This window comes from Temnothorax americanus, unplaced genomic scaffold, assembly GCF_048541705.1.
Source record: "Temnothorax americanus isolate GAGA-0224 unplaced genomic scaffold, ASM4854170v1 Scaffold76, whole genome shotgun sequence".
Lineage (NCBI taxonomy): Eukaryota > Metazoa > Arthropoda > Insecta > Hymenoptera > Formicidae > Temnothorax > Temnothorax americanus.
In genome coordinates this window covers 228,030-254,155 of record NW_027509799.1, presented here as the reverse complement: position 1 = coordinate 254,155, position 26,126 = coordinate 228,030, and the positions used below count along the sequence as shown (strand labels likewise).

Below are 26,126 nucleotides of genomic sequence, written 5' to 3'. Positions count from 1 at the left end.
ACCAAGTCCACTTTCTGGCTGTTATGCTAAAGTTAATAAACTATATATATAATAAGATATATTTTTAACAAGAAATTATATCCATTTTTTACGTAATAATGTTGAAAAAAGTATTCTTTTCTCTATAAATTACATTTCTATTATAAGTTTTTGTAATAAAAAAGCAATTGTAATTGTAAAAAAATGTTATGGAATTGTTATATAATTATTATGTTGTTATAAAATAGTGATATTGAAGATGTGAAGATTTTGGGAAGATGTTTTATCGCAACATCTTTTAAATATTTTTATGATTTCTTTAAGACGTGTGTTATCTGGGAAACGCAACATCTAGGAATAACAGGTCTTTGATTTAATTACAGTAATAAAAATAATAACTTTATATATTTATATATATATATGTATGTATACATATATAATTTACGTATATATCGTGGAAATACCAGAAAAGTAAATAATTTCTTACTTTTAATCAATTCAAAATACTTTTAAACAATTATCTGTCCCTATAAATGTTTATTCCGCATTAATTTTTGCATCTCTTTTTGGTGTGGTAGTTGATTTCTTTTATCTACTTTCTTTTTCCTATGTTCCTCCCTTTCTTGTGTTTTCTGCATTGTAATTTGCAGTACAATTTCTTATAAATTCAGTATCTTCACATTTTATAGATTCTGTAGTCATAATTGCTTTAGCGTCATCAGAAGTCTCAAAAGTTCAAAATTTCACAAAAACAAATCTTTTGAACTTAACTTTACCTTGATAAATATTATATTATACATATATTTAATATTCGTTATCTTCATTACATTCGTTACATTTTGCATTATTTTCTTTAGCTTGATTTTCTCTTTTGTTCCTTTGATTTGCAAAGCGTAACCATTCTGCCGTAGTGTTGTCGAAATCAGATTCTGTACATGTGTAGTGCGATGTTATCTCTTCTAGAAAAAGAAAATCATATAAAACTAATAGAAGCATTATAATAAAAAATTGGTAAATTCAGCGACACACATACATATAGACACATACATATAGACACATACATATACGTCCATAACTTACTTTTCATAATTTTGATAGAATATAAGTTGGATATTTTAAAGTTATTACGTAAGTCTTTCCATGAACATTTCATGGCACACTCATTTGTTATTAATTTTTTTAAACATTTGTATATGTGATCTTTGGCATTATTGCCACCAGTTTTTGATACAAACTGTTTCTGTAAAGAAAAGAAAAAATTAAGAAATATATTTTACATTTACTTCAATGAATTACTGATAGAACAGTATAATATTATAAGAGAATATGATAAAGTTTAGTGAAGATATTTTTATTCAAACAATTATAGGCATGTTTTTCATCCACAAAACTTTTACACATAGTTAAATCTCCTGGGTTTCCTCACCGCGGAACTCTTGATTAATAACGTACATCAGAAAAAAAGAAATCCAAAGAAAATAAAAAATAATTCCATTGAGCTTAAGCTAATTTTTTTAACTTCTTGTAGAAATATAATCATAAAATATACAGTTATTAAGTAGTGAATATGTCAATTTTATTGTGCAATGTTTACTCTGTAGTTAGCAACAAACATGTTATGCAAAACATTTTAATGAAGTGTTTTTATATTAAGGCTCCTGGGTGCTCCTGGGAAGTCACCGCGGCCATATTTAATTTCTTGCTATCGAGGCGAGAAATTACCCTATTTTATGTTACGGTATTTTCCGAAATAAAAAGACATTTCAATAAAAAATCACTATAGATCGTTTCAGCACACTTCTAAAATTTAACGGATACTATCCTTTTCTCTCGACAATAAACAAACAGCCATAAAACAAAGCCTAAAAATACGGAAAAACAAGCCATTTGACGACTCGAAAGGAGTAGAGAATGTTCCTTCCGCATATGTATTTCTTGCAAATCTTATCATACGTTAAATTTCACGAGTTTCACGAATACGTTAAACGTTATAGCACAAGTACAGAGCAAATAAAAAAAATATAACGCAACGCAAAATAGGTTGTCAACATGTCACAAAGGACAGAATTCTCCATTGGTGAGAGTTTATTTCTGCCGCGACGGTACGTCACCACCGTCAACGCAGAGTTCTCGGCTTAGGGACCAGGAGCCTTAAAATAAAATACAATTGTAAGGATAGTAAAGAAATGTAAAACTTACAAATTGTGTTACTGGCTCATTTGATGTTCTCAGTAAGCATTCAAATTGTTTTATCTCTTCTATTGTTTTAAGTGGCAAAAACGGTACGATGAGATCGTCATTAATTTCAACAGGGCTTTTTGTGCTTTTGTGTTTAATGGCATCTTCTATTTTATATAATCGTTGGTTAATATTTCTCAATGAAATATTTGTAGCTGCCTGCATCCGTAATATTTGGTCCAACTTTTCTACAATACAAATTCAACAATTTGATGTACGAAAAACTGATCGGATATCTTGTGTGTACAAAGTGTTAATAATATGAAAAAGGATAATTTACCTTTTATATTACTAGCCTGTACGGTTTCGGTAAGTTGCTCATATCCTAAAAAATTTTATGAAGTTAATATGCTGTATGTTACAAATAATATCTGTTGATTTTAACAATGTATATGTATACCTTCTACTATTATAGGCATATTACTTATTTCAGAATGTAGCCTCTCGTTAAATGTAGATGGGACTGGGTTATTTTCTGTAAATGCATTAATGACTAAATTTAATATTCCTATATATTTATAATAATTACTCTATTTTTCATAATATTTTAAATTATAATACCGTTTTGCAAAATTTCGTACGCACTATTTCCACTTGCATCGTTGAATGTTGCAACTTGTGGTACATTGACATATTTATTCTTTATTTGAACGTTTGAAGGACACGATGGTACTGTAGTAACACTACTCACATTAATCTGTTTTCCTGTACAAAAAACAACGATTATAATTCTAATATTTTAATTTCTTTACAAATATATCACATTTTATCGAAATCAAAAGATAGAAGGATCCTTCTACAGATTTCATTATAAACATTTAAAAAAAAGCAGCAAAAATTATGCGTAATTATAACATAAAATAAATGTAGCACACTGTATGTTTGTGATACATTACTTTTAATATGTTTTCTACATTGGCAATTATGCTGTTCTTCCTCGCTATCACTGTATACAATATGTTGTCTTTTTCTTTAGCCTAATCGCTCTTCATCGGTTGTCATATTATTTAAATTAACTGCACTTTTTCGAGCCGATTCAAGAGATGCTATAATGAAGAAAAAAAGTATCATATAAGTTTCTTGTATAAAGCATCATGATTTTTGTAACAAAGTGCGTTTCTTGATTGTAATGTGTATATATATATATACACACAGATACATATATGTAATTTTCTGACAGCCGTGGTACGTAGATAAAACAGGTGAAACTGAGTGGAGAAGTCACGTACTATTTTGCAAATTTTGTAATAATTACCAAGGAATTAATAAAACAATATGTGTTAATAAGCGTACAACAAGCGATAGGTGGACTCTGACATGTCTATCAAAAGATAGCTTCCAGCTTGTATAAAAAAAAGTTTTGCTTTTTAGGATTTCCTAGGAATGGTGGGTCAAGGTCAAGGTCAGCTGTAGCAAGAAGCGCTTTTTCCAGCGTGTGGTTCTGTCACATGCCGCTTACTAGAAATTGAAATTTACCGTTACTAGATGAATCTATAAGAAGCAAGATATCCTTCTTATAGCTGTAGAAAGCTACCTTTCGTTAGGCATGCTGACAGTTTGTCTTACAGCTTCCCGTGTGATTATTTACTTACATTGTTTAACTAGTTCCTTGATATCTATCACAAAATGAGCAAAATGACACATAAATCATTATTCAGTTCAACTCAAATCTGCATAGTACGGCTATTGTCTATAATTTTCAGACAACCTGTATGTTGTGTGTGTGTGTGTGTGTGTGTGTGTGTGTGTGTGTGTGTGTGTGTGTGTGTGTGTGTGTGTGTACATTATTCTTTTGTCACTATACACATAATTAAAAGTACAGGCGAGATAAAATAATGCATGTACTTACTGCAATTTGCACCATTAACTGTACGAGGCCGCCAACGTTGTTGATTTTTAAGCAAAAGTCGAACATCCTTAGGCAAATCTACATGCCCATGTTTTCTCAGAATTGTAAGTAAATCGCTAGCAGCGTCATGTGCTATGTTACAATCAATAATGAATGTTTGCAAATCATCCCATAAAGTAATATTATTCGTGCAGTCAGAAACATTTGTTATTTCAGAGACGTTATATTTTATTTCAATATCTTGCTCTTCGTTATTTTGTGTTTCAAACTGCGATTCTATACTTAATTCATTTATTTCGTTTACATATGAGGGTGACGTATGACTTCCACAGGATGTATTATCAGAACTTATGGAAACAATTTCCACTTTATCTAATAAATTAGACGATATGTTTAAAGGAGTTGAATGTAACAACAATTTTGAATCTTTATAACGATTTAATTCAATCTGAATTAATTGATCTTTTTGTCCTTTTGATAACGATTGAAAATCCTTAGGCATGATGATGTTCTGCTTGAAAAGATACAATCAGCAATAAACGAAATAAATATTATTTACACATAAATATCCCATATTATAATAAATACCTGTGAACTATCCACAAACGGCCGTACCAGAGAGAATGGAAAAGCCTGAGAGCGGTACTCACGATCGCTGTTTCGATTTTCGGTAGAACTAGAAGGAAATCTGAGAGCGGCCCTGGACGCCATGGGGAGTTTTTTCGCTTTCCTCGGGTGAAGGTGAAGGACGCCATGGACGCGATTTAGGTTATGGAGGATTCACATTGCGTCCGATCACGTCCGATGTTAGCTCCGGTAACTTAGCCGGTCAACTTCGACTTTATTAATTTTTTTTTTTTTAATTGTTTGTTGGTCGTTTGTTAGTGATTGTTGGCCTAATTACAACGTTTGTTGGTTCTTAATTTTTTTGTAAATAAAAAAAAAAAATTAACGTTAAATTAGCCGGAAAAAACTCATTTTTAATTAAAAAACGGCCTAATCGATGCGTAATCGTTTGCTGATGATTGTTGGTCTAATTTTAGCGTTTGTTGGTTTATTATTAGTCTTAAAAACGAAAAATTATCTCGGTAATCGACACTGAACATGCTCTGCGACCACATGCGCATGCTCAGTGGCCGCACGCGCATGCAAAAGTGCGCGAATTTGAAACGTATGTATACTTTATATAATGCATATCACTTATTGTTAGCTTTTAATGATGAATATATCTTATATAATATATCAAAGTACATACGTGGGCGGGAGGGCTTTGGGTAAATATCCCGTTTAAAGGACCCACTTCCGATGACCTTGAATTTGACATATACACATATTGTCAAGGACACCCTCCCGAGTAACATGCAAGTGATTTTAGTCGGGCTTTAAACAGTTAAATACTACCTACATAGGTTAGATGACGCGCTTTAAAAGTATTTAACTGTTTAAAGCGCGTCACTAATCTACAAAAACGGGGGGTGGGGGTGAACCTAGGTTCGCGTGGAAAGTGTATGCGTGAACTATTTCGACATATTTATTAGTCATTTATACCTTTTAAAACTCAAAATAGCTGCTATATTTTCCAAACTTTTTTTGTTTATAACTTTTTAATAAAAAGCGATCCCCGACTAAAATCACTTGCATGTTACTCGGGAGGGTGTCCTTGACAATATATGTCAAATTCAAGGTCATTGGAAATGGGTCCCCTAAACGGGATATTTACCCAAAGCCCTCCCGCCCACGTATGTACTTTGATATATCATATAAGATATATTCATCATTGAAAGCTAACAATAAGTGATATGCATTATATAAGTATAAATACGTTTCAAATTCGCGCACTTTTGCATGCGCGTGCGGCCACTGAGCATGCGCATGTGGCCGCAGAGCATGTTCAGTGTCGATTACCGAGATAATTTATCGTTTTTAAGACTAATAATAAACCAACAAACGCTAAAATTAGACCAACAATTATCAGCAAACGATTACGCATCGATTAGGCCGTTTTTTAATTAAAAATGAGATTTTTCCGGCTAACTTAACGTTAATTTTTCTTTTTTAATTTACAAAAAAATTAAGAACCAACAAACGTTGTAATTATGCCAACAATCACCAACAAACAACCAACAAACAATTAAACAAAAAAAAATTAATAAAGTCGAAGTTGACCGGCTAAGTTACCGGAGCTCACTCGAGTGAAGGTGAAATTTCATGGGCAGTGAAAAGCAGCAGCAGATTGTACTGATTGGCTATAAAATAGAGAAGTTCTCCAGTTCCTAGAACTTCTCTATTTTGTAGCCAATCAGTACGATCTGCTGCTACTTTTCACTGCCCATGAAATTTCACCTTTAACCAATCAAAACATCCCATTTTGATCCCGTCACAAGTAATGTAAAGGCTGATTTATAAAGGCCGTAACCGTTGATTTAAGCCATAATCTTTAAGAAATTGACCAATCACAGTCGATTATTCTTCTCACATTCGACTGTGATTGGTCAATTTCTTAAAGATTACGGCTTAAATCAACGGTTACGGCCTCTATAAATTAGCCTTAAAAAGGCCATTGCACGTAAAGTTTGAGCGCGGAGACGCGGAAACGCGGAACAGAATAGTAACTAGATTCCGCGTTTCCGCGAATTGAGTCCCGCACTCCGCACGTTTGAACGAAAAAGCGGAATCCGCTATTATCGTGTATGTATGTAATGTAATGTACATACATACCCTGGCTTGCATAAGATACTTCATAATAACCATCGACATGATGTTTGGATTTATAATATTATACTGCCACTTTTATAAAATAATAAAGTAATCGAAGTATGTAAAAGCTTTCTTTTTCAATGTGATTAGACAGCTCCGAAATTTGTTGGAGTATACTGTATCCGCGTTGACAACGGATTTTGATGCATTCGTGTTCCGCGAGTTTGTTTCTTCTATTACATATGGAGCACAATTTGCGCGGAATAGCGGAACAGTATAGTGACAAATAGACATTTGTATATTTCTTAAAATTGTGTTCACTTAATTCATTGCAATTTTTATTAATATGCTTATCTTTTCAACTTATCTATTGAATACAAGCATTTTAATCAATAAATACCGTTAAAAATTAATATTTTATAATTCTCCGTTCCGCTTTTTTCCGCTCAAAATATGCTCCATTAATCAAAACAGACGGAACGGATCGACGGAAATCTAGTAAATTTTGTCTTCCGCGCTTCCGCGTTTCCGCGTTTCCGCGCTCCATGTAATGGCATCCTTAGGGTGCCTCCCCATGCAGGACGGAATCTCAGAAACTCGGAATCATTCTGATTCCGATAGCCTCATGGGACTAACCAATCAGAATGATTCCGAGATTTTGTTTTCCGAGATTCCGTCCTGCATGGGGAGGCACCCTTAAGGCCATTGCACGTAACAAAGATTTAGCCATAATCGTAAGGCCGTAAGAAAATAAACCAATCACAGTTGATTATTCTCCTCGCGCTCGAAGAATAAATCGAGTGTGATTGGTCTATTTTTTTATAGCCTTACGATTACGACTAAAACTTTGTTACGTGCAATGGCTTTTAGCAGAGAGAAACCTCTCTGGTTTTAGTTAAGGCCATTGCACGTAACAAAGTTTTAATTTTAATCGTAAGGCCGTAAGAAAATAGACCAATCACACTCGATTATTCTTCAAGCGCGAGGAGAATAATCGAGTATGATTGGTCTATTTTCTTACGGCCTTACGATTATGACTAAAACTTTGTTAGGCCCGGACTTTTTCGTAACAGTAACAGTCAAGTTTCGACCGTACGTTCCCGTATCGAGTAACGCGATTGGTTGAAACTTTACTGTTACTGTTACAAAAAAGTGTGTGTCCGGGGCTTTACGTGCAATGGCCTTAAGGGTCTCGGCACATAGAAAAACTTAAGCAGTAAAACTTAAGCAGTAAGAAATCAACCGTATAGATTCGCTACCGCTTTAGGGCCGTGCTTTATGTTCTTATTGACTGTGATTGGCTGATTTGCTTACTGCTTGGGTTTTACTGTTTAAGTTTTTCTATGTGCCAAGGCCAAGGCCCGGAACATAGAAAAACTTAAGCAGTAAAACTCAAGCAGTAAGCAAATCAGCCAATCACAGTCAAGAACTTAAGGCACGGCCCTAAGCGGTAGCAAATCCATACCGTTGATTTCTTACTGTTTAAGTATAACTGCTTAAGTTTTTCTATGTGCCAAGGCCCTTTCTCTGCTTTAGTTCACGTCCGTCTACGACAGACGTAAGCGCTCACGTCTCCTTCTCTGCCATCAGGGTGCATCCCGATGGAGAAGAAATAGCGGAACGGAACAGTAACGGAAAAGAGATATGGTGGGGGGTTAACCAATCAGAGTAGTTCCGTTTCAATTCCGTTCCGTTATTTAGTGAGTGGGTTCCCCATGGCATGGAGCTGTTACGGAACGGAAAAGAAACGGAAAAATTTCTAACCTATTCTGTCGAAAGTTCGCAAATAAGTGCAGTGGATCGATCGGTTTGCAACATTTTTATTTTTGCAAATAAAGAGCAATATGTCGTCATCGGTAGGTATTACATGTGAAAATAAAATATATATGTTAAAATCCTATGTTATTAATATGTTAATGCTAATTAATGTGATATATTTTATTAATTTCCAGAAATTCAAATGTGGATATTGTCACTGGATTGTTCGGTTCGATGAAGACGGAAAACTTTCACATCCTTGCTTAGCAAATCATGCGAATTTATAATGGATAAAGATCGAAATCTCTTTATAAATGGTACGTATATTTGTGTACAAGAGAGGCAATATATATTCAATATAACTAATGGTTAGAATATGTAAATGATATATAAATTTGTTGTAAAACTAAATCTGTTATTATTTAGATTCTTTAGAAACACACGTCGAGAGTGAGAATAACAGCACTGCCTGCGAAAAAGAAAATATTGCTCAAAACCGTCAAGAACACACTGACGACCACGATACTGAACAAAACCGTCAAGAACACACTGACGACCACGATACTGAAAAGTTAGATGAAGATTTAATAAGTGCCGTAAAAGAGAGAGCACCGTTATATGATTTTCGCATACCTGTGAAAGAACGAGGAAGGAAACAAAAGGACTGCCTATGGCAAGAAGTCAGCAAATGTTTGAAAGGTTTAAAAGCATTGATATTTATTTACATATTTACTTATTTTCAAGGTTTTCTACACACACACACACACACGATACATATATACATATTTATATTTCTTAATTATACGTGTGTCACAGGTTTATATACCGCTACTGAAGCAGAAAAACGATGGACCTATTTGAATTTCTGGAAATTAATAAAATATATCACATTAATTAGCATTAACATATTAATAACATAGGATTTTAACATATATATTTTATTTTCACATGTAATACCTACCGATGACGACATATTGCTCTTTATTTGCAAAAATAAAAATGTTGCAAACCGATCGATCCACTGCACTTATTTGCGAACTTTCGACAGAATAGGTTAGAAATTTTTCCGTTTCTTTTCCGTTCCGTAACAGCTCCGTGCCATGGGAACCCACTCACTAAATAACGGAACGAAATTGAAACGGAACTACTCTGATTGGTTAACCCCCCACCATATCTCTTTTCCGTTACTGTTCCGTTCCGCTATTTCTTCTCCATCGGGATGCACCCTCAGCCTAAAGCCGTCTGTAATACCGGCTTTTTTTCTTAGCACTAATCTTTTAATTGGCTTTATAGAAATACAAAATTCTTGTCTAGAATTAAAGTACGCATCAAAATCTAGGTCATGGTGGTCGAATTTGTATCGAAAACGAGAAAAAATTAATATTTTTGTTAATTTTTGGTATACGTGACGACAATATTTGCTTTGTACAAAAATTCCACAATAAATATCCACAAAATTAGACCGGCATGACCTAGGGACAACATTTAAGAACAATATCGTGCAATTAGATCTAAGATTGAAAGCCTAGAAAAAAAGATTAGTTTAAATAAACTTTTATATGTGCAAAAGCACATTCAGGTTGACATTGCGTGTAGCGAGAGATGGCGCAGCAATCAAAACAAGGACAAATGCCTCTCGTTAGACAAGGACAGATATAGATATATGACATAGAAAACAGAATTAGAAATGTTGACATTACCGACGTCGAGGAAGTTCAGCCTTCACTTTAGGATCCCCTTTAGGCATAAAACACTGCCAAGACAGCCATAGGATCACCTTAGGGCCGTGTCTTAAGTTCTTGACTGTGATTGGCTGATTTGCTTACTGCTTGAGTTTTACTGCTTAAGTTTTTCTATGTGCATATCTATCGAAGTACATATAGACTCTCATTCGATGAAGCATTAACGGAACGCGCGGAAGCGCGTCCGAATTCCGAAATACAACGATCGTCGCTGCTTCTGCGAAGTAACAATATGGTTGTAGAATTTCGAATCGTTACTTGACCACTCTTTCGGGACACTTTTATATTTTTATAATATATCATATTAGGTATACATTGATTATTTTGCATATAAAATTTTATTTTGCATGTCTGTATGTACGATAAATATGTCGCTTTATATTATACGAATTGTTTGTTATAACAATTAATGATACAATATTTCAAATCTGTATACCAATTTAGTAATATAATCATTAATCGATATAGGAGTCATGGATACTTCTATTTTATATTTTCCTATATTTATATTCCTAATTTCAGTGTTTATAATCCTAATATTCTGTCTGTAACATCAAATAAGAAAGAATCCTTCATAATCTATCCGAAAACAGTTTCTGCATCAGAAAGAACATAAAATATGGATTAGTATATACATTTCTTATCCTTCAGACACAAAGGAATTATTTTTCTATTCTATAAGAAATCGCAATGCATTCGAAATAGCGCTTAGATAGAGCTCTATTAGAATACTACCTAAACATAATTTCGAATATATTACGAATTTTTATGGAGTAGAAAAGTGATTTTTTTTGTATCTGAAAAAGAACTCAGAATTGGTGACATAGAAAAGAATTTCTTTTGAACTCTTAAGAGTTGTTTTGGGACAGAAATGATATATGGAAAAAGTACTTTAAAAATTTTTTTAATCAAGAATTTAAAAAGATTTCCTTTTCAATTCTCCGTGCTATTTGGAAACATATCGTCGTATTAAAATTAAAATTTCATTTATTGCATTTTAAATTAAGCATTAATATAGCGTATCTTATTTTTATTTTGGATGCATAATTAAAAATCATTCGTTTATTTTATTTAATCTAATAAAACTATTTTAAATTAAATATTTTATAATTATAATTGTTTTCTTATAAGTATAATGTATAAAATATTATATTTTGCTTTAGTTGTTCAATATATGTTATATAACATTATATTTTCTAATAATTTACCTCAATACATTTATATTATTCAATCTGCAATCACATTTATATAATTTTATTTTTTCTTATTTTTGAATTTTTTCCCTTATTTTTTTAATAGATACATAATAAATATTTATTTTCATTATTTTTATTAAATTCAGATTAATTTCATGTAAAAGTGGAGTGAGAGCGGAGAAAGGAAGAGCAATTGAGAAAGAAGTTCCGAGAAAAACGTTGGGCGCGTAAAACCGCTCAATAGCACGTGATTGGCTCTTATACTTTTAGATCTAACGAATCAGCGTAGCGTGTCGATAAGACGACACTTAACAGTTTTGTCTGCCTGAACGTGGCCGTTCAGTTGGTGCTAGTGGGCGCTTACTTATTTCGCGCATGCGCACTCCATTTTGGACAACACTAACATCAAAGGCGCCGACAGAGAGTTGCGCTACTGTATATACTGTGCCATGGCCTTTAATGGCTTCTGCACCAGTGAAACGTCATTCATTAATAAATATGACACTTCTGGCAGTTCTTGAGTTCTGGCGTTAAAATCAATGGTCGTAAAAAATCCGATTGGGGAATCGAATGTTCAGTGTTCAGCAGAAAAAGAAGATGTATTAATTCGATTTGTTGTATTAATGTGATAAAATCTTGAGATGTTGAATGTTGCACTGCAATATTATAACTATCGTACAAAACATTTCACAAGACAACTCTGTCGGTTATTTAGCGTGGTAAATATTTTGATAAATATGGACATTGATAATTTAATTGTTGCATTCCAATTTCCAATTAAATTTTATATAGGTATCAAGAGTGTGTAGAATATATATAAAAGAACGAGATAAATATTTAATTTAAATTAATTTGCTCTCCTTAAATTTTGATGAAAACGCACTTGATCGTATGTGTCAAACAATGCTTGGAAAGTTAATATTGTTAGATATTATAAAAAGAGTAAATTTTTTAACAATTAAGCACAGTGTTTTTTAAAATGAAAGATGTTATACTGATCGAATAAATGCACAGAAATCTGATTAATATCTTTGGCATATTTATACTTAAATAACAAATTAACAAATTAAGTGGAATGGTCTGAATTTCAACATTGACCCATTGATGATAAGGAAACTTTTTATTCAATTAATTGTAAGGCAATGAATCTATGATTACAATCCAAGAGATTAGTGCGCGTAGATTTAAGATTGTTTTCATTTATAATTATTTATCTTATTTAAATATTTTGTCAAGTATAGAGACATATATACATTGGCTTGCATAGAATATTAATAATCTTTATTTCAAACATGTTTTTTATTCCTTAAAAGTCTTTATACCTATTTGTATAGTAAAATTATTATTTGATTTCAAGAACTAAGGATATGTTAATACAAGCCTATAAGTGCTGAGGTTTTATAACAGATTTGTGGATCTTGAAAAAATTTACTTTTAACATGGTGTTATTTTATTTTCGTAATAGAGTGCATTTTAATTATTTCGTATTCTACTCACAAAAATATATAATAATAGAAAGTTCCATCTATTATATACAGGGTGTATCATTTTAAGTGATTCAGCTGAATATCTCTTAAAGTAAAAGAGATTGGAAAAATTGTTTCAGACAAAAGTTGTTTGGTTCGAAGGGGGACATAAGATAGTGTCATTGGTTTGACCATGGATGGTCGTTTAAAGCTCACGTGAACGACACCTTTAATTTCTTAAATGGAAATCCCTATTTTTCAATGCATATTCTTGTAGCTAATCTCGAGAACTTTTTAAAACACTATAATAAAGTATTTTTTCGTTAAAAACTTTTGGAATTATAAGGCTTGAAAGTTCTAGTACTTTGACATAAAATACAAAATATCTTGTAAAACATTCATTTTTCGGTAATGTTACCTTAATACTTTTATGCACAGAATAATGAGACGAATCGATGAAAAAATAATGTATGAAAAAAATATAGTATGAAAAAAAGGCATAGTTCCTTTAAGAAAAAATATGTAATTTGCAACACTCATCTGCATACATTTTCTTGAAAGCAACCATGTCTTTTTTTCATACCAATTGATACTCGTCTCATTATTCTGTGCATAAAAGTATTAAGGTAACATTACCGAAAAATTAATGTTTTACAAGATATTTTGTATTTTATGTCAAAATACTAGAACTTTCAAGCCTTATAATTCCAAAAGTTAAAAAAAAAATACTTTATTAAAGTGTTTTGAAAAGCTTTCGAGATTAGCTACAAGAATATGCATTGAAAAATAGGGGTTTCTATTTAAGAAATCAAAGGTGTCGTTCATGTGAGCTTTAAACGACCATCCATGGTCAAACCAATGACACCATCTTATGTCACCCTCCAAACCAAACAACTTTTGTCTGAAACAATTTTTCCAATCTCTTTTACTTTAAGAGATATTCAGCTGAATCACTTAAAATGATACACCCTGTATATATATAATTTTAATCATTTTTGCTAGGAAACAGTTAAGCTGAAAAACAATTATCAACTTCGTGATGTAATTGGACCTCCAGATCCAGTTTCAAACCTAAGACCTGTTCTATTTGCCAGCCCCACAAAGGAAACATATTTAGAGAAGAGATATAAGGAGCTTAGGAAAGAGACACAACAATGGAATCAGATATTCTGGTCCAAACATAATACTAACTTTATTAAGGTACTAATTTTATTGTGTGTGTGAGTTGTAATTTTTTTTCTAATATATAAGATTTATTATGACATGTAAAAAGATTTAATGAAATTTCAGGAACGTAAACAATTTCAACAGATGATAGAAGCACAAGGAAAGACATTGACTGCAGATAATATGTCAGTATTTTATAAACAATTTTTAGATAAAAATTGGCAGTCTCATTTCAATTATAACATTATGTGGTATAAAAGAAATATAAAAATTTTATTTTTTGGAATAGCAGTCAAAATATCTAAGCTTAAAATTAAATAAATTTGAATTGACATTTAATAATTAAACATTTACACAAATTATATAATGTTGAAATTATTTAAATAAATATATCAAAAAATGCTATATTTTCCTCTTCTTTATTTCTGAGATATGTAAAGAATTGCTTTATAATAACAATGTACAATAAAATTATTAATTCTTTAACAACCGGAACGTTGATGTAAAATTGTAATTCGAATTATTAATTGTCCATAAAATTATGCTTCTCATGTCATAAGACTACAAACGTACAATCTAGCTCAAAGACAAAAGATCAAGATTATAAAATTTATAGGCTTTTGAGGATCTAAATTTCAAACAAAATTTCTAAATTGTTATCTTAATATAATGTCTTTATTTCATGTATATACACATTTGAAAGTTAAATATTATTAAAGAGATATAAAATGTTAGTATTTTCAAAACTTCAGTTTTTATTTTCATACAATATGCAAAAGTATTTGTTGAAATGTTCGAATGTACAGGCCTGATAACAATATAAATTGAGAAAAATTTTTAAAAACGTTATTTACATATACAATTTATGTGCTAGTAACAGCTAGTACATCAATTTGGCACAATATGAAATATATATTTTGTTCTTAAAATTTTACTTGTAGAATAATAGAAAATGTTATTGTGTTATGATAAAACGAATAGATCTTATATTTATCACTCTCATAAACTTGTCTTTAAAGATAAATATTATTTATTTTACTGTTGTATTCAACACCTAATTTTGCTATTATTTTATTGTGGCTTTGTCACCATATAATATAATTCACGAGAAAATACATCTTCCTTAAATTATTTTAAATTACATTTGTAATTGTAAAAGAAATGTTAATCATATAAAAATAAAACATATTAAAAAATGTAATTTGACACTACTCTATAATCAGACTTAACACATCCAAATTCAGTTAGTCGTATTCTGTAAAATCGTTCGGCTTCGTTTAATATTTCCAGTCTTGCAATTATTGACATTACTTGCAAATCTCAGTGAATTTAATGTCTCGTTATAACATTCATTTAATGGAGATACATTTAATAACATCAAAGTTTTTGAATTGCCTCCTAGAGAAGGCATAAGCAGGTGGGTCAATTTAGAATTTCTATAAGGTATATGTTCCTGTTTTTTCAATAATGCTAAAATTACGTTGCCAAGATTGGCTAAAGATTTGTTAATATTCTTTGTTTCTGCAGTTCTAACAGCTCCTTCAGTTTTCAAACGTTCAGACCCGGCTAAGTCAACTAAATTCAGATTTCCTATTGACACTTCTTGTTTCGTAACATGTGTACCAATCAAGCGTATTCTTGCTACTGAATGAGATCTGGATGATCTGAAATGCAAATTATTAATTATTTTAAATTAAATTCTATGTTAAATTATATCCTAATAAATATTTAATCATATAATAAATATTTTCTCGATAACTATGTTATTTAATTGAAAAGATAAAAAAAGTTTGCTTGTTGTAACTTTCTATTGTACAATTTAAAGTACTATAATGGGATGATGTGTGGCTCTGTGTGAGTGCAAATGATTAGTAATCTAAGGATCCTGGGTTCGATCCCAGTCCTCATCACACATATCCCGATAACGGAGTGAAAAAGATTCTGTACATCAAGAGAATGCTAGAAATTTAAAAGGGCTAGAACAAAAGAAATCCTGTGGTATATGACCTTCAAAGTGAAGTCACTTAACTTTTATTCATTCGAAGGAAACCTCAAAAGAATAAATTTAACCTAGATATAATATGAATGCAAAATAAAATTACCGTTCATTTGACTGAGTAGCTGCAACTGCTCGGTTGCGTTGTGCAGTTCGTAGGCATTCGTGTAATTCTTCTGGACTGTGTATTTCTTCAATCTGAAGGTTGCTAACGTATAAATCTTGACCTTTATTGTCAACCATTCGTATTTCGTGTGTTTTTGGTTCAGAATCGAGAAGATCAACGATATGCTCGTTATAAATTTCTAGAAAACTTGCTTCTATTCGATATTCCCAACCAAGAAGTTCGAACTGTTTCATTTCTTTAAATATATGACGTACCTGAAATTACATACATGTATTTCGATTTTCTGTTTGATTCTAAAAAGCCAATTTAGAGTCGTAAATTTAAATATTTATATAAAAGTATGATTTAATTACACACACATACATATATGTATACATATATTATATTGTAAATATATATAAAAACATACCGTTCTAGGTATCATGCCTTCAGTCTGTAATCCACATTCTCCTTCCATAGTATATGTCTTGCCAGAACCAGTTTGACCATAAGCAAATACACAAACATTATATCCTTCTAATGCTGATTGTACTAAAAGGGATAATTCTTCGAACACATCTGCTTGCAAAGCATTGGGAGCAAAGACTTTATCGAATGAAAATTCTTGTTTTATTCCTCGTAGCTTTCCACTGCAGCTCATTGCATCTGATCCATCCGATTTACCTACTTCAATAGTACAATCGTCAATAAAGCTTATATTACACAACCTGTAACAAACAATATTTTCATTTAGATACACAAATCAAAATATCAAAAAGAATCTATAAAATGAGCAGCAGTGTTACTTACGCTTTCATCTGCTCAGTTTCTTTTGGCGTTCGTGGACGCACTCGACAAAAAACTCTTATATTGCCCTTTAATTCTTGGATGACGTTATGCAATATCCTTCGTTCTTTATCCATCTTATGAGTCAAAGTTTGTAATTCTTCTTTGATGGTACTTAAATCTTTGTTTATTTCCTTTTGTGATTCTAAATCTGTTTTTAAAGTTGTCAATTGTTGAGTCTGCTCGGAAATTAATACCTCTTGTGTTTTAGATCTTTCTTGAATTTCATTTAAGGCACGTGAAAGATGTGTACGTGATTCCTCTGATTCTTTCAAACGTTTCGATAAATCTTTTTCATTTTTTCGAATAGAAACTATTTCCACCGTTAAGGTCTGAAGCTCCTTAGTCAAAGTATTATTTAAAACCTCGAGTTCTTCTACTTTAGTTTTACATGCAGTTTCACTAGTTTGTAAAGTATTTGCCATTTCTTGGAGCATATTACATTTTGATTCTAAGTCTTTATTTTTTTGTTGTTCAACCGATAGTTTGTCACTTGTATGGGCCAAACGACCTCGTAAGTCCCATTTTTTAATCTTGCCTCCTTTATCTACGTCATTTTGGATACCTTTGTTCATTCTGTTCGCTGTATTATTAGTCATTAATGCATTATTAGTTGGCTTGTTTATTAGTGCTTTAGCAACAGGTCTAGCAACAAAAGGCTTCTTTGATTCTCCATGCGTAATATTAGTAGCTGTTCGTTTTATTGCCTTTACATTGTTTGGTCGTGTAATTGTGGATAACGTTTTTGATCGAACTAAGGGTTGTTTGACCGATAGTTTGTTCTCGTTTATAGATTTGACACTGGCAAAAGCTGAGGATGTTGAAGCTAACGTCGATGTTGACGTTAACGTTGATGTCGATGTTGAGGTTGCGGTCGACGCTGACATATCGTTGCTATTTTTGATTGTCTTATGATTATTATTCTTGGCAGTTATATCCGCTATACTAATCGCTCTGTTTATTACTATTTTTGGTTTCGGTAAACGAGATTCCATCTGTAAAATAGGTAAAATAATTTATAAGTATCAAATAAATTTAGAAGAAAGTTCAATATATTTGATATGAAAAGAAAAAGGAAACAAATATATTAAGTAAACCATGCATGTATCATACTGAAGAAAGCATTCTTTAAAACAATACTATTAAATAATATATTTACAAATTTATCTATTGTGCACTCACTGACACTGAATAACATGCATTCAAAAATTCAATATACTTCATGCATGCAATATAAATAAAAAGAATATCAAAAGCTATGTCAAAAGAAATTCAACTCTTTGGGCCAGTATCACAGTCTCCGATTAACGTGATCCTCCGATTAAACTCACTCTGCATCTCTTTCTAACTGTCCCCCTAGAAAGAGATGAAGAGTGAGTTTAATCGGAGGATCACGTTAATCCGACGTCTATTATAGACGTCGATGGACGTCAATTCGACGGGTCATTCTCACTGGGATCGGAGACTGTGTTATCGGCCCTATACATTTATTGATGATTAAATGTCGTGTATATATATAGTTTTTGCGTAAACGAGAAAGTATACAGAAAAGATTAACAATTACGTTAAACAAAGCAAAACAAAACAAACCTCGTCGCTCACAATATACAATCAGTTCTTCAATATAACAGTACACTCTAACAATCCTCTACTTATTATACGTCGTAGAATTACCTAAAGTTCACGTAACATTGACATGTTTATTCACTTTACGAACTAGAACGTCGATTTGCACGAGAGAAACAATTTCCGTGATCACGAATAGATCACAACTGGATCACAAAACGGAGAAAACAGCACACAGAACGTTTTCCTTGTGTAAAGCTTCGGCTAGCCTCGGCACTCTCAGCAATTCAGCAGTGGCCAGCAGCGGCGGTTAGCAATAGCTTCGTTTAAACTTGAATCTGTCGTGGTGTGGTATATTGTATATATCGACCAATGAGAAATACGGGTACCGATTCGTGCATCACTTCAACGAATACCACAATGGATACGACGGACGAGCCAATCGCATATGTCTTTAAAAAAAAAGTACAATGGGGAGCAAATACAGCGTGCGTTATTGGCAGTTGTACTATTAAACATGTCAGTAAATTACTTTATTAATACTACGTTTACGCGAGCGTTTACTTCTGTAGTAACTTACGATAATTCCTTCGCGTAAACGGGATTTTGTAGTAATTTGCGATAATTTACTCCGCGTAAACGAGTGATATATCGTAAGTTACTACAGAAGTAACGCTCGCATAAACGTAGTATAAGGGCCGGTATCACAGTCTCCGATTAACGTGATTCTCCGATTAAACTCACTCTGCATCTCTTTCTAACTATCCCCCTAGAAAGAGACGAAGAGTGAGTTTAATCGGAGAATCTAGGGAGAATCACGTTAATCGGAGACTGTGATACCGGCCCTAAAGTCAATTTCACCAACCACGGTTAGCTTAACCGACGGTTAAAGTTAGCAGGATTGACCAATAGAAAGCAGGGTGGATTCATTTCTATTGGTCAATCCTGCTAACTTTAACTGTTGGTTAAGCTAACCGCGTGGTTGGTGAAATTGGATCTAAAAACTCAATAAATCAAGTTGCTACTTTTATTTTATATCTAAAAACGAACGGACGAGCGCATCGGTCCATTAACAAAAAAATTGTGCAAATTAAAAAAATTTGCACTTGGTTTCTTCATAGAGAAAGTGATGTCTTAAGATGTTAATACGGCCCTCTGATTGGCTGATGACGCCTTAAGACTATACTTAAGACGATCTTGAATATAAGACCCGACTATGAATATACCGGCCTTAAAGAATTATATATGAAATAGAAATAGAAAAAAAAACTGAAGAATATAATAAAATTAAAAAATTTTGGTAAACTTTTTTTTAACAGAAATTGGTAACCCCTTTATTATTAACAATTTTTATTAATTCTATTATATTCTTCAGTCTTTTCCACCCCTATTTCATATATAATTCGTTAAGATTTGGTTGATCAGTTCTGGAGTTATAAAAATTTCTGTAAATTTGGCACATACATACATACATACATACATACATACATACATATACATACACACATACCGACAGTTTTTTTAATGTAATATTGCGAGGTTTTAAAACACTTTGAACATAATTGACATTAAAAACTCAAAAAACAATCTTTTCTTTGGTTTTTTCTACCCCTATTTTATATATAATTTTTTTAAATTTGGTTGATTAGAGCCAACTTTATTCGCAATCAAAGGTTCATATACAAATTTACGAAAACATATAGCTTCCTCTATATATGAGGAAGCAAAAAATGAGTTTCCTTTTGGTGTAGATGAGTGCACTATTTCTAGGCTCGCAATTGGCTGGAAGTTAGAAATAATGCGCTCATCTACACCGAAAAAGGAACTCATTTTAGGATACCAGGTACTACGTTTATGCGAGCGTTACTTCTGTAGTAACTTACGATAATTTACCCATTTACGCGGAGTAAATTATCGTAAGTTACTACAAAATCCCGTTTACGCGAAGGAATTATCGTAAGTTAGTTCAAAAGTAACGCTCGCGTAAACGTAGTATAAAATGCTATAGTGTACGTGACGTAAACTATAAATTTTAGTTACCCAGAGTGAATTTTGGAACGCAACCCATACTACGTTTACGCGAGCGTTACTTTCGTAGTAACTTACGATAATTCCTTCGCGTAAACGAGATTTTCCTTTGCGCGCGTAAACGGGATTTTGTAGTAACTTGCGATAATTTACTCCGCGCAAACGTATGATATATCATAAGTTACTATACAGAAGTAACGCTTGCGTAAACGTATATTAAAAATACATATATATTATTTAAAAAATCTACATATGTACGTGTATCATTTTTATATTATTGTCAATTAAATGTAAAAGATTTAAATATCCAAAAAAATATAAAATGTCTTCTCTCTTGTAATAATTTGCACTTATTCCTATTTACCTTTCACAATTTTTATTACATGTATAAAAAATGTGTAAAACAGAGTGATTGGATAAGTTTTAAAACATGTGTTCGCACGCAGAGTTTCTCTCTGGTACTACGTTTACGCGAGCGTTACTTCTGTATTAACTTACAATAATTTAACCGTTTACGCGGAGTAAATTATCGTAAGTTACTACAAAATCCCGTTTACGCGAAGGAAAATCCCGTTTACGCGAACGAATTATCGTAAGTTACTACAGAAGTAACGCTCGCGTAAACGTAGTATGGGTTCGCATCTTTGTTCTAGTCAAACCAGTCGATAACGTTAGTGCTCTTCAATTACTTTCAAACGAGATCCCCATTGATTGTTATGAAAATTTACCTAGAGGCAATGGTTTTCAATAATACATATCATCTTATATTATTATACACATTACAATAATATTAAATGCGCTCACGTGAAAAAACTTACAAGCAAGAATGCAAAGATGGCGTTACCGCGTCGCTGGGCGTTATTAGGTCTGGTTTACAATGGGTGTTGTAAGTCGTAAGTCGTGAGAATTGGCCAATCACAGTTCATTATTCTTCGACCGCAAGGAGAATAATGAACTGTGATTGGTCGGTTGTTACGACTTACGACTTACAACACCCATTGTAGACCAGGCCTAAGGCCCGGTCTACAATAGATGTAATCGTAAGTCGGAGTCATAAGAAATTGACCAATCACAATCTGTTATTCTTCTTGCGGTCGAAGAATAATGAACTGTGATTGGTCAATTTCTTACGACTCCGACTTTCGACATCCATTGTAGACCGGGCCTTAGTCTTTAGGCCCAGTCTACAATAGATGTCAAAGTCGGAGTCGTAAGAAATTGACCAATCACAGTTCATTATTCTTCGACCGCAAGGAGAATAAAGGCCTGGACACACGAATCAACAAAAGACGTAAGACGTAAATTGTAAGGAAATCCACCAATCAGAGTCGACTATTCCCCTCTTTAAGAAGGAAGAAGAGGGAAATAGTCGACTCTGATTAGTGGATTTCCTTACGATTTACGTCTTACGTCTTCCGTCGATTCGTGTGTCCAGGCCCAGATTGTGATTGGTCAATTTTTTACGACTCCGACTTACGACATCCATTGTAGACCGGGCCTTAACTTCGCCGCCTCGTGTCGCAGCCCGCTGCAGCCCGCACTGCCCGCAGGCCAACAATCGCATCGCGAGACACGGCCTGAGGCTCGTGAGCGTTGGTGAGCGTCGACGAGAGGTGTAGTGAGGTGGTGAGGTGTTGTTGTCCGCGCGTTCGTGCCTGTTTATAACCGACTTTGTACAGCGAGTAGCCGTGCGGTCGCCGACGATGAGCGCCGAGGAGGAAGTGCTGCGTATCCAGAAGAAGCTCAACAAGATGTCGAGCGGTGACGGGACGGTGAGTAATAAGTGAGTAAAATAAAGATCGCAGTATACTGGCCGGGGTGCGCGCGCGTTGAAGATGGGGGAAACCGTTTCCTCCATCCGCGAGGAAAGCGCGCATCTTCTTCCGACGAATATCGAGCACTTTGCTGAATTCCGCGTTCTCGATGCGCGCGAAAGCCGCGTAAACAAGATCGCTCTAAGTAATATCGCGGAGGCAACGTTTGTTTACGCCGTGGAACGCGATGTTGCACGACGTCCAATTCATTCCACATATCTTCCATATCAGAGAAATTGAGTACTTAAGAAGAGTCCCCTAACTTGATTCTTTATACCAGTGTGGTTTTATATCTTTCAATGTTTATCTTTCGTCGTGACTTCTGTTGCAAAGTGATTTTTGCACAGGTATTTTTGTTATAATTGAACTGAATTTGTCATTAGAAAGTATTCCACTATGATTTTTTGCTTCCACTTTTGCCATGATTGTTCCTGAAAAATAAAATATAAATATAAAACGTCAATATATAGGAATGTTGAGGTTGGAATTATACTACTTAAAACAAGAATACTTGCTGTATAAAATGTTATATGACGTTTGTCAATCAGGGTCAGGAACAGGCTTTGGAGTTGCTCAAGATACTTCAGAAGTTGCCCGTTGATTTGGAGCTTTTAACTAAGACACGCATTGGAATGACTGTAAATGCCTTGAGGAAATCGAGCAGAGACGAGGAAGTTATCTCTTTATCAAAGACTCTTATTAAGAACTGGAAAAAGTTTTTATCTGGTATGTATGTAATGTAACTGAAATAATTGATTTTTATATGTAGATAATTAACAAGTTTGTATGTATAATTTGATTAATATTAGGGTCGAATAAAGAGAAAGACTCTACGTCGTCGAGTAGTTCAAAGAAGAAGGACGAGAAACCGGACAAATCGAAAGAAGAGAGCGATCAGAAGAAGGAGAAAGATACAACGGATGCCGCCGAAGTAAAAGTGAAGGAAGAGAAGCCTGTCAGAGACATTCAAAGGAAACAATCGTCTTTCCCTGCTCCTACCACAACAGACGCGGTCAGATTAAAATGCAGAGAACTGCTGGCGGCTGCGTTACGCGTTGACGGCAAAGTCGTCGACGGGTGTGCCAGTCCGGAAGAGTTAGCGGAAGAATTGGAGGAAGCAATTTATGCGGAATTCAAAAATACCGATAACAGATACAAAAATAGGGTAATTAAACTTATATTATCTCATTATCTCGCGCATTATCTAGAGGCTTTCTCTTAACGTATAACGTAACGGTATCTATGCTAATTGCATTGTGTGTCATATATTTATCATTTTACGTACTTGAATTACAGGTACGCAGCAGAGTCGCCAACCTGCGCGACGTGAAGAATCCCAATCTACGGACGAACTTCTTGGTGGGTGCAATCACGCCTGCCAGGTTAGCGGTGATGACTGCGGAGGAGATGGCGAGCGACGAGATAAAGCAGCTACGCGAGCAATTCAAAAAGGAGGCCATCAATGACGCGCAACTTGCCACCGTGCAGGGAACCAAGACCGACTTGCTCAAGTGCGGCAAATGCAAGAAGCGCAACTGCACGTATAACCAAGTGCAGACGCGTTCGGCCGACGAGCCGATGACTACCTTCGTGTTGTGTAACGAATGCGGAAACCGATGGAAGTTCTGCTAAGCTACTGTTTCTTGATCTTATATTATAGCGTGACGAAATGTATATCTCAATCATCATCCGCTTAGACTTCAACACTTCTAAGTTGATTAAACATCGTGATATATACTTGTGGTTAATTGATTATCGCGTTGTAAAAGGAAACTTTCTTTCTCTTTAATTAATCGAATGTACGACATAATTTTCATATTTTTTCAAATGTCGCTGGCTTTCTTGTCAGAGAAGATCATGATATTTCGAGATAAATATCTATTGTGAAGATTTTACATCTGTTAAAAGTTGCACGCAAATCTTCTAGTTTCTCTGGACCATCTGAAACAATCGTGAAAATTCCTTTCGATCGAGTAACCGAATTACGCAGACGAGCGACAGAATGTACATTGATTCATTGAACATAGTGACATTTTTCGCGAAAAATACATTTCCATATCGTTGTATATATTTGAAACCGCTCCATTAGATCAGAGCTTCGAGGAAATTTGAATGCTCATCCCGAAAGCGAGAATATCTAATAAATATATTTCGTAAAATATACGTAAACGGCATTTCGATTCATGCGCTTTTATTTTAATTGCAATTGCGTCTTGTGCTACGATTGCGATTCCGACTGTAATTCAATCCGTTGTAAGTTTTCGATTATGCGCATAATAGTGTGATATAAGTAGATCACTTTGGCTGCATTCGAAGAGTGCGCTATTAGCGCTATTGCATCATTCCGTCTTTATCACTCATCAGGTGTAAAACAAGGATAGAACAAGCAAATAGCGCTAATAGCGCGCTCCCCGAATCCAGCCTTCGTCACTGTGCTGAAATTCAGATGTTTATAAGAGCTATAAATTGTGTCTACAAGTCTGAAATATACAGATACGTACAATACTGTCGTTCGAGCTTTTCTCAATTACCTTTCTAACGTTTGGCAATCGCTGTAATTATAGCGAACAACTGTTGTTTAATAGCATAGGTGCAGATAACGAAGGCATGAGATACGGAATCGTCGAGTCAGATAACACGTACAATGTATTTATAATCTAATGTCGAGATTTAAAATGGATATGTACGCTTTGTATTACTTACGAGATAGCGTTGCGCAAATAACGACCAATTGTCGCGCACAGAGGTGACGACTGATTCCGAGGGCGCAAAGCTCCGATCTTTTATTATTACGTTTCTTCAGAAGAATCAAGAACGAGCCATAGAAATCATCGCTCGACGTGTTTTGACACTAATAATAATAGTCAGCTGTTTTGCTGACACGCAGAGATCTCGCAAGCAGATTTTGTCGATTGTCCTTTCTCCTTGTCTCATATGTTTAGAAAGATATGCTTCCTGTGTCCGAGAGCTCGTCCGGAATCAGCGTTATTGCCCTTTAAGTGGACAGTGTACTAGTAACCCATTCCCATAGAAAATTAAAATACTTCAAAACCTTTAAAGTATAGAGGTCAAGATCCTATTTGAGTAGTTCCCTTCTCCTTTAGGGAAGCCAGGACTAGCGATGGGATTAAGTATTTTACAAGTAGGTTCGAATTTGTTTTGGCGTAGTTTCAAATTCTCTATAATTACTTCGAAAAATAAAAGCAGTACTTTCAAGTAAATTCGACTCTGGATAAAATGGGTTCAAACCTGGTTATTCTACAAAGTATCTTGAGAAATAAGAGTATTACTTTCAAGTGGACTCGAACCTAGATCAAATATATTCGAATCTTTTATGAGTACTAGAAATTTTATATTCCTTCGAGTCTAAATGTTTATGTAAAGCGACAATTATTTTAGTATATTATTTTTTGATAATTACAAATATTAGATTATTAATCGTTGAAATTAAATATAATAAAAATATGATTAAAAATATATATATAGAATAAAAATTTACTTAAAATCTTTACACATTACATTCTTTAAACTATTAAGGTCATTCTTAGAGTTCGAATACCACTTGTAAAAGATTCGATTCTTTCTCTCGATAGAGAAACTATACTCGATAGAAACTATACTCAGTACATTTCGAATCTTACAGGTATACTAGCTCATTCTAAGATTCAAAATTAATTA

At 33.6% G+C, this 26,126-nt stretch overlaps 4 protein-coding genes, 1 long non-coding RNA gene and 1 pseudogene across 9 annotated transcripts; 3 read left to right on the top strand and 3 right to left on the bottom strand.

Annotated features, from left to right (window-relative positions):
• Nucleotides 1-365: 365 nt before the first annotated feature.
• Nucleotides 366-4,800, bottom strand: LOC143906819 (uncharacterized; annotated as a pseudogene). The gene is made up of 9 exons (XR_013259671.1): nt 4,655-4,800; nt 4,067-4,580; nt 3,114-3,263; nt 2,779-2,922; nt 2,618-2,692; nt 2,498-2,542; nt 2,179-2,405; nt 1,060-1,219; nt 366-938 (listed from the first exon to the last, which is right to left on the bottom strand). The product of XR_013259671.1 is annotated as an uncharacterized LOC143906819 (transcript).
• Nucleotides 4,801-8,480: 3,680 nt separating this feature from the next.
• LOC143906791 (uncharacterized) lies at nt 8,481-9,534 on the top strand. The gene is made up of 4 exons (XM_077423047.1): nt 8,481-8,619; nt 8,716-8,838; nt 8,948-9,220; nt 9,338-9,534. Exons 2-4 carry the CDS (start codon nt 8,808-8,810, stop codon nt 9,439-9,441), a joined length of 408 nt encoding a protein of 135 aa, XP_077279173.1. The 5' UTR covers nt 8,481-8,619; nt 8,716-8,807; the 3' UTR covers nt 9,442-9,534.
• LOC143906792 (uncharacterized) lies at nt 8,568-9,555 on the bottom strand. Its single transcript, XR_013259668.1, has 2 exons — nt 9,483-9,555; nt 8,568-8,682 (listed from the first exon to the last, which is right to left on the bottom strand). It is a non-coding gene; the product is annotated as an uncharacterized LOC143906792 (long non-coding RNA).
• Nucleotides 9,556-11,881: 2,326 nt separating this feature from the next.
• Coa8 (Cytochrome c oxidase assembly factor 8) lies at nt 11,882-14,497 on the top strand. Its single transcript, XM_077423046.1, has 3 exons — nt 11,882-12,178; nt 13,928-14,125; nt 14,216-14,497. Exons 1-3 carry the CDS (start codon nt 12,101-12,103, stop codon nt 14,411-14,413), a joined length of 474 nt encoding a protein of 157 aa, XP_077279172.1. The 5' UTR covers nt 11,882-12,100; the 3' UTR covers nt 14,414-14,497.
• Nucleotides 14,498-14,828: 331 nt separating this feature from the next.
• LOC143906786 (protein claret segregational) lies at nt 14,829-18,936 on the bottom strand. 3 transcript variants are annotated; one of them, XM_077423044.1, is made up of 5 exons: nt 18,631-18,936; nt 17,005-18,035; nt 16,625-16,922; nt 16,195-16,469; nt 14,829-15,756 (listed from the first exon to the last, which is right to left on the bottom strand). In XM_077423044.1, the coding sequence occupies exons 2-5, from the start codon at nt 18,033-18,035 to the stop codon at nt 15,333-15,335; spliced, it is 2,028 nt and encodes a 675-aa protein (XP_077279170.1). In that variant the 5' UTR covers nt 18,631-18,936; the 3' UTR covers nt 14,829-15,332. The 3 variants fall into 3 exon arrangements, with proteins under 3 accessions (XP_077279170.1, XP_077279171.1, XP_077279169.1); XM_077423045.1 differs by having other exon boundaries at nt 18,715-18,936; XM_077423043.1 differs by lacking the exon at nt 18,631-18,936 and adding an exon at nt 18,200-18,256.
• A 3,241-nt stretch (nt 18,937-22,177) lies between these two features.
• On the top strand, nt 22,178-24,953 carry Tfiis (RNA polymerase II elongation factor). Of its 2 annotated transcripts, none has more exons than XM_077423083.1 (4): nt 22,178-22,406; nt 22,997-23,174; nt 23,258-23,613; nt 23,745-24,953. In XM_077423083.1, the coding sequence occupies exons 1-4, from the start codon at nt 22,338-22,340 to the stop codon at nt 24,078-24,080; spliced, it is 939 nt and encodes a 312-aa protein (XP_077279209.1). In that variant the 5' UTR covers nt 22,178-22,337; the 3' UTR covers nt 24,081-24,953. The 2 variants fall into 2 exon arrangements, with proteins under 2 accessions (XP_077279209.1, XP_077279210.1); XM_077423084.1 differs by having other exon boundaries at nt 22,181-22,417.
• The last annotated feature ends 1,173 nt before the right edge of the window (nt 24,954-26,126 follow it).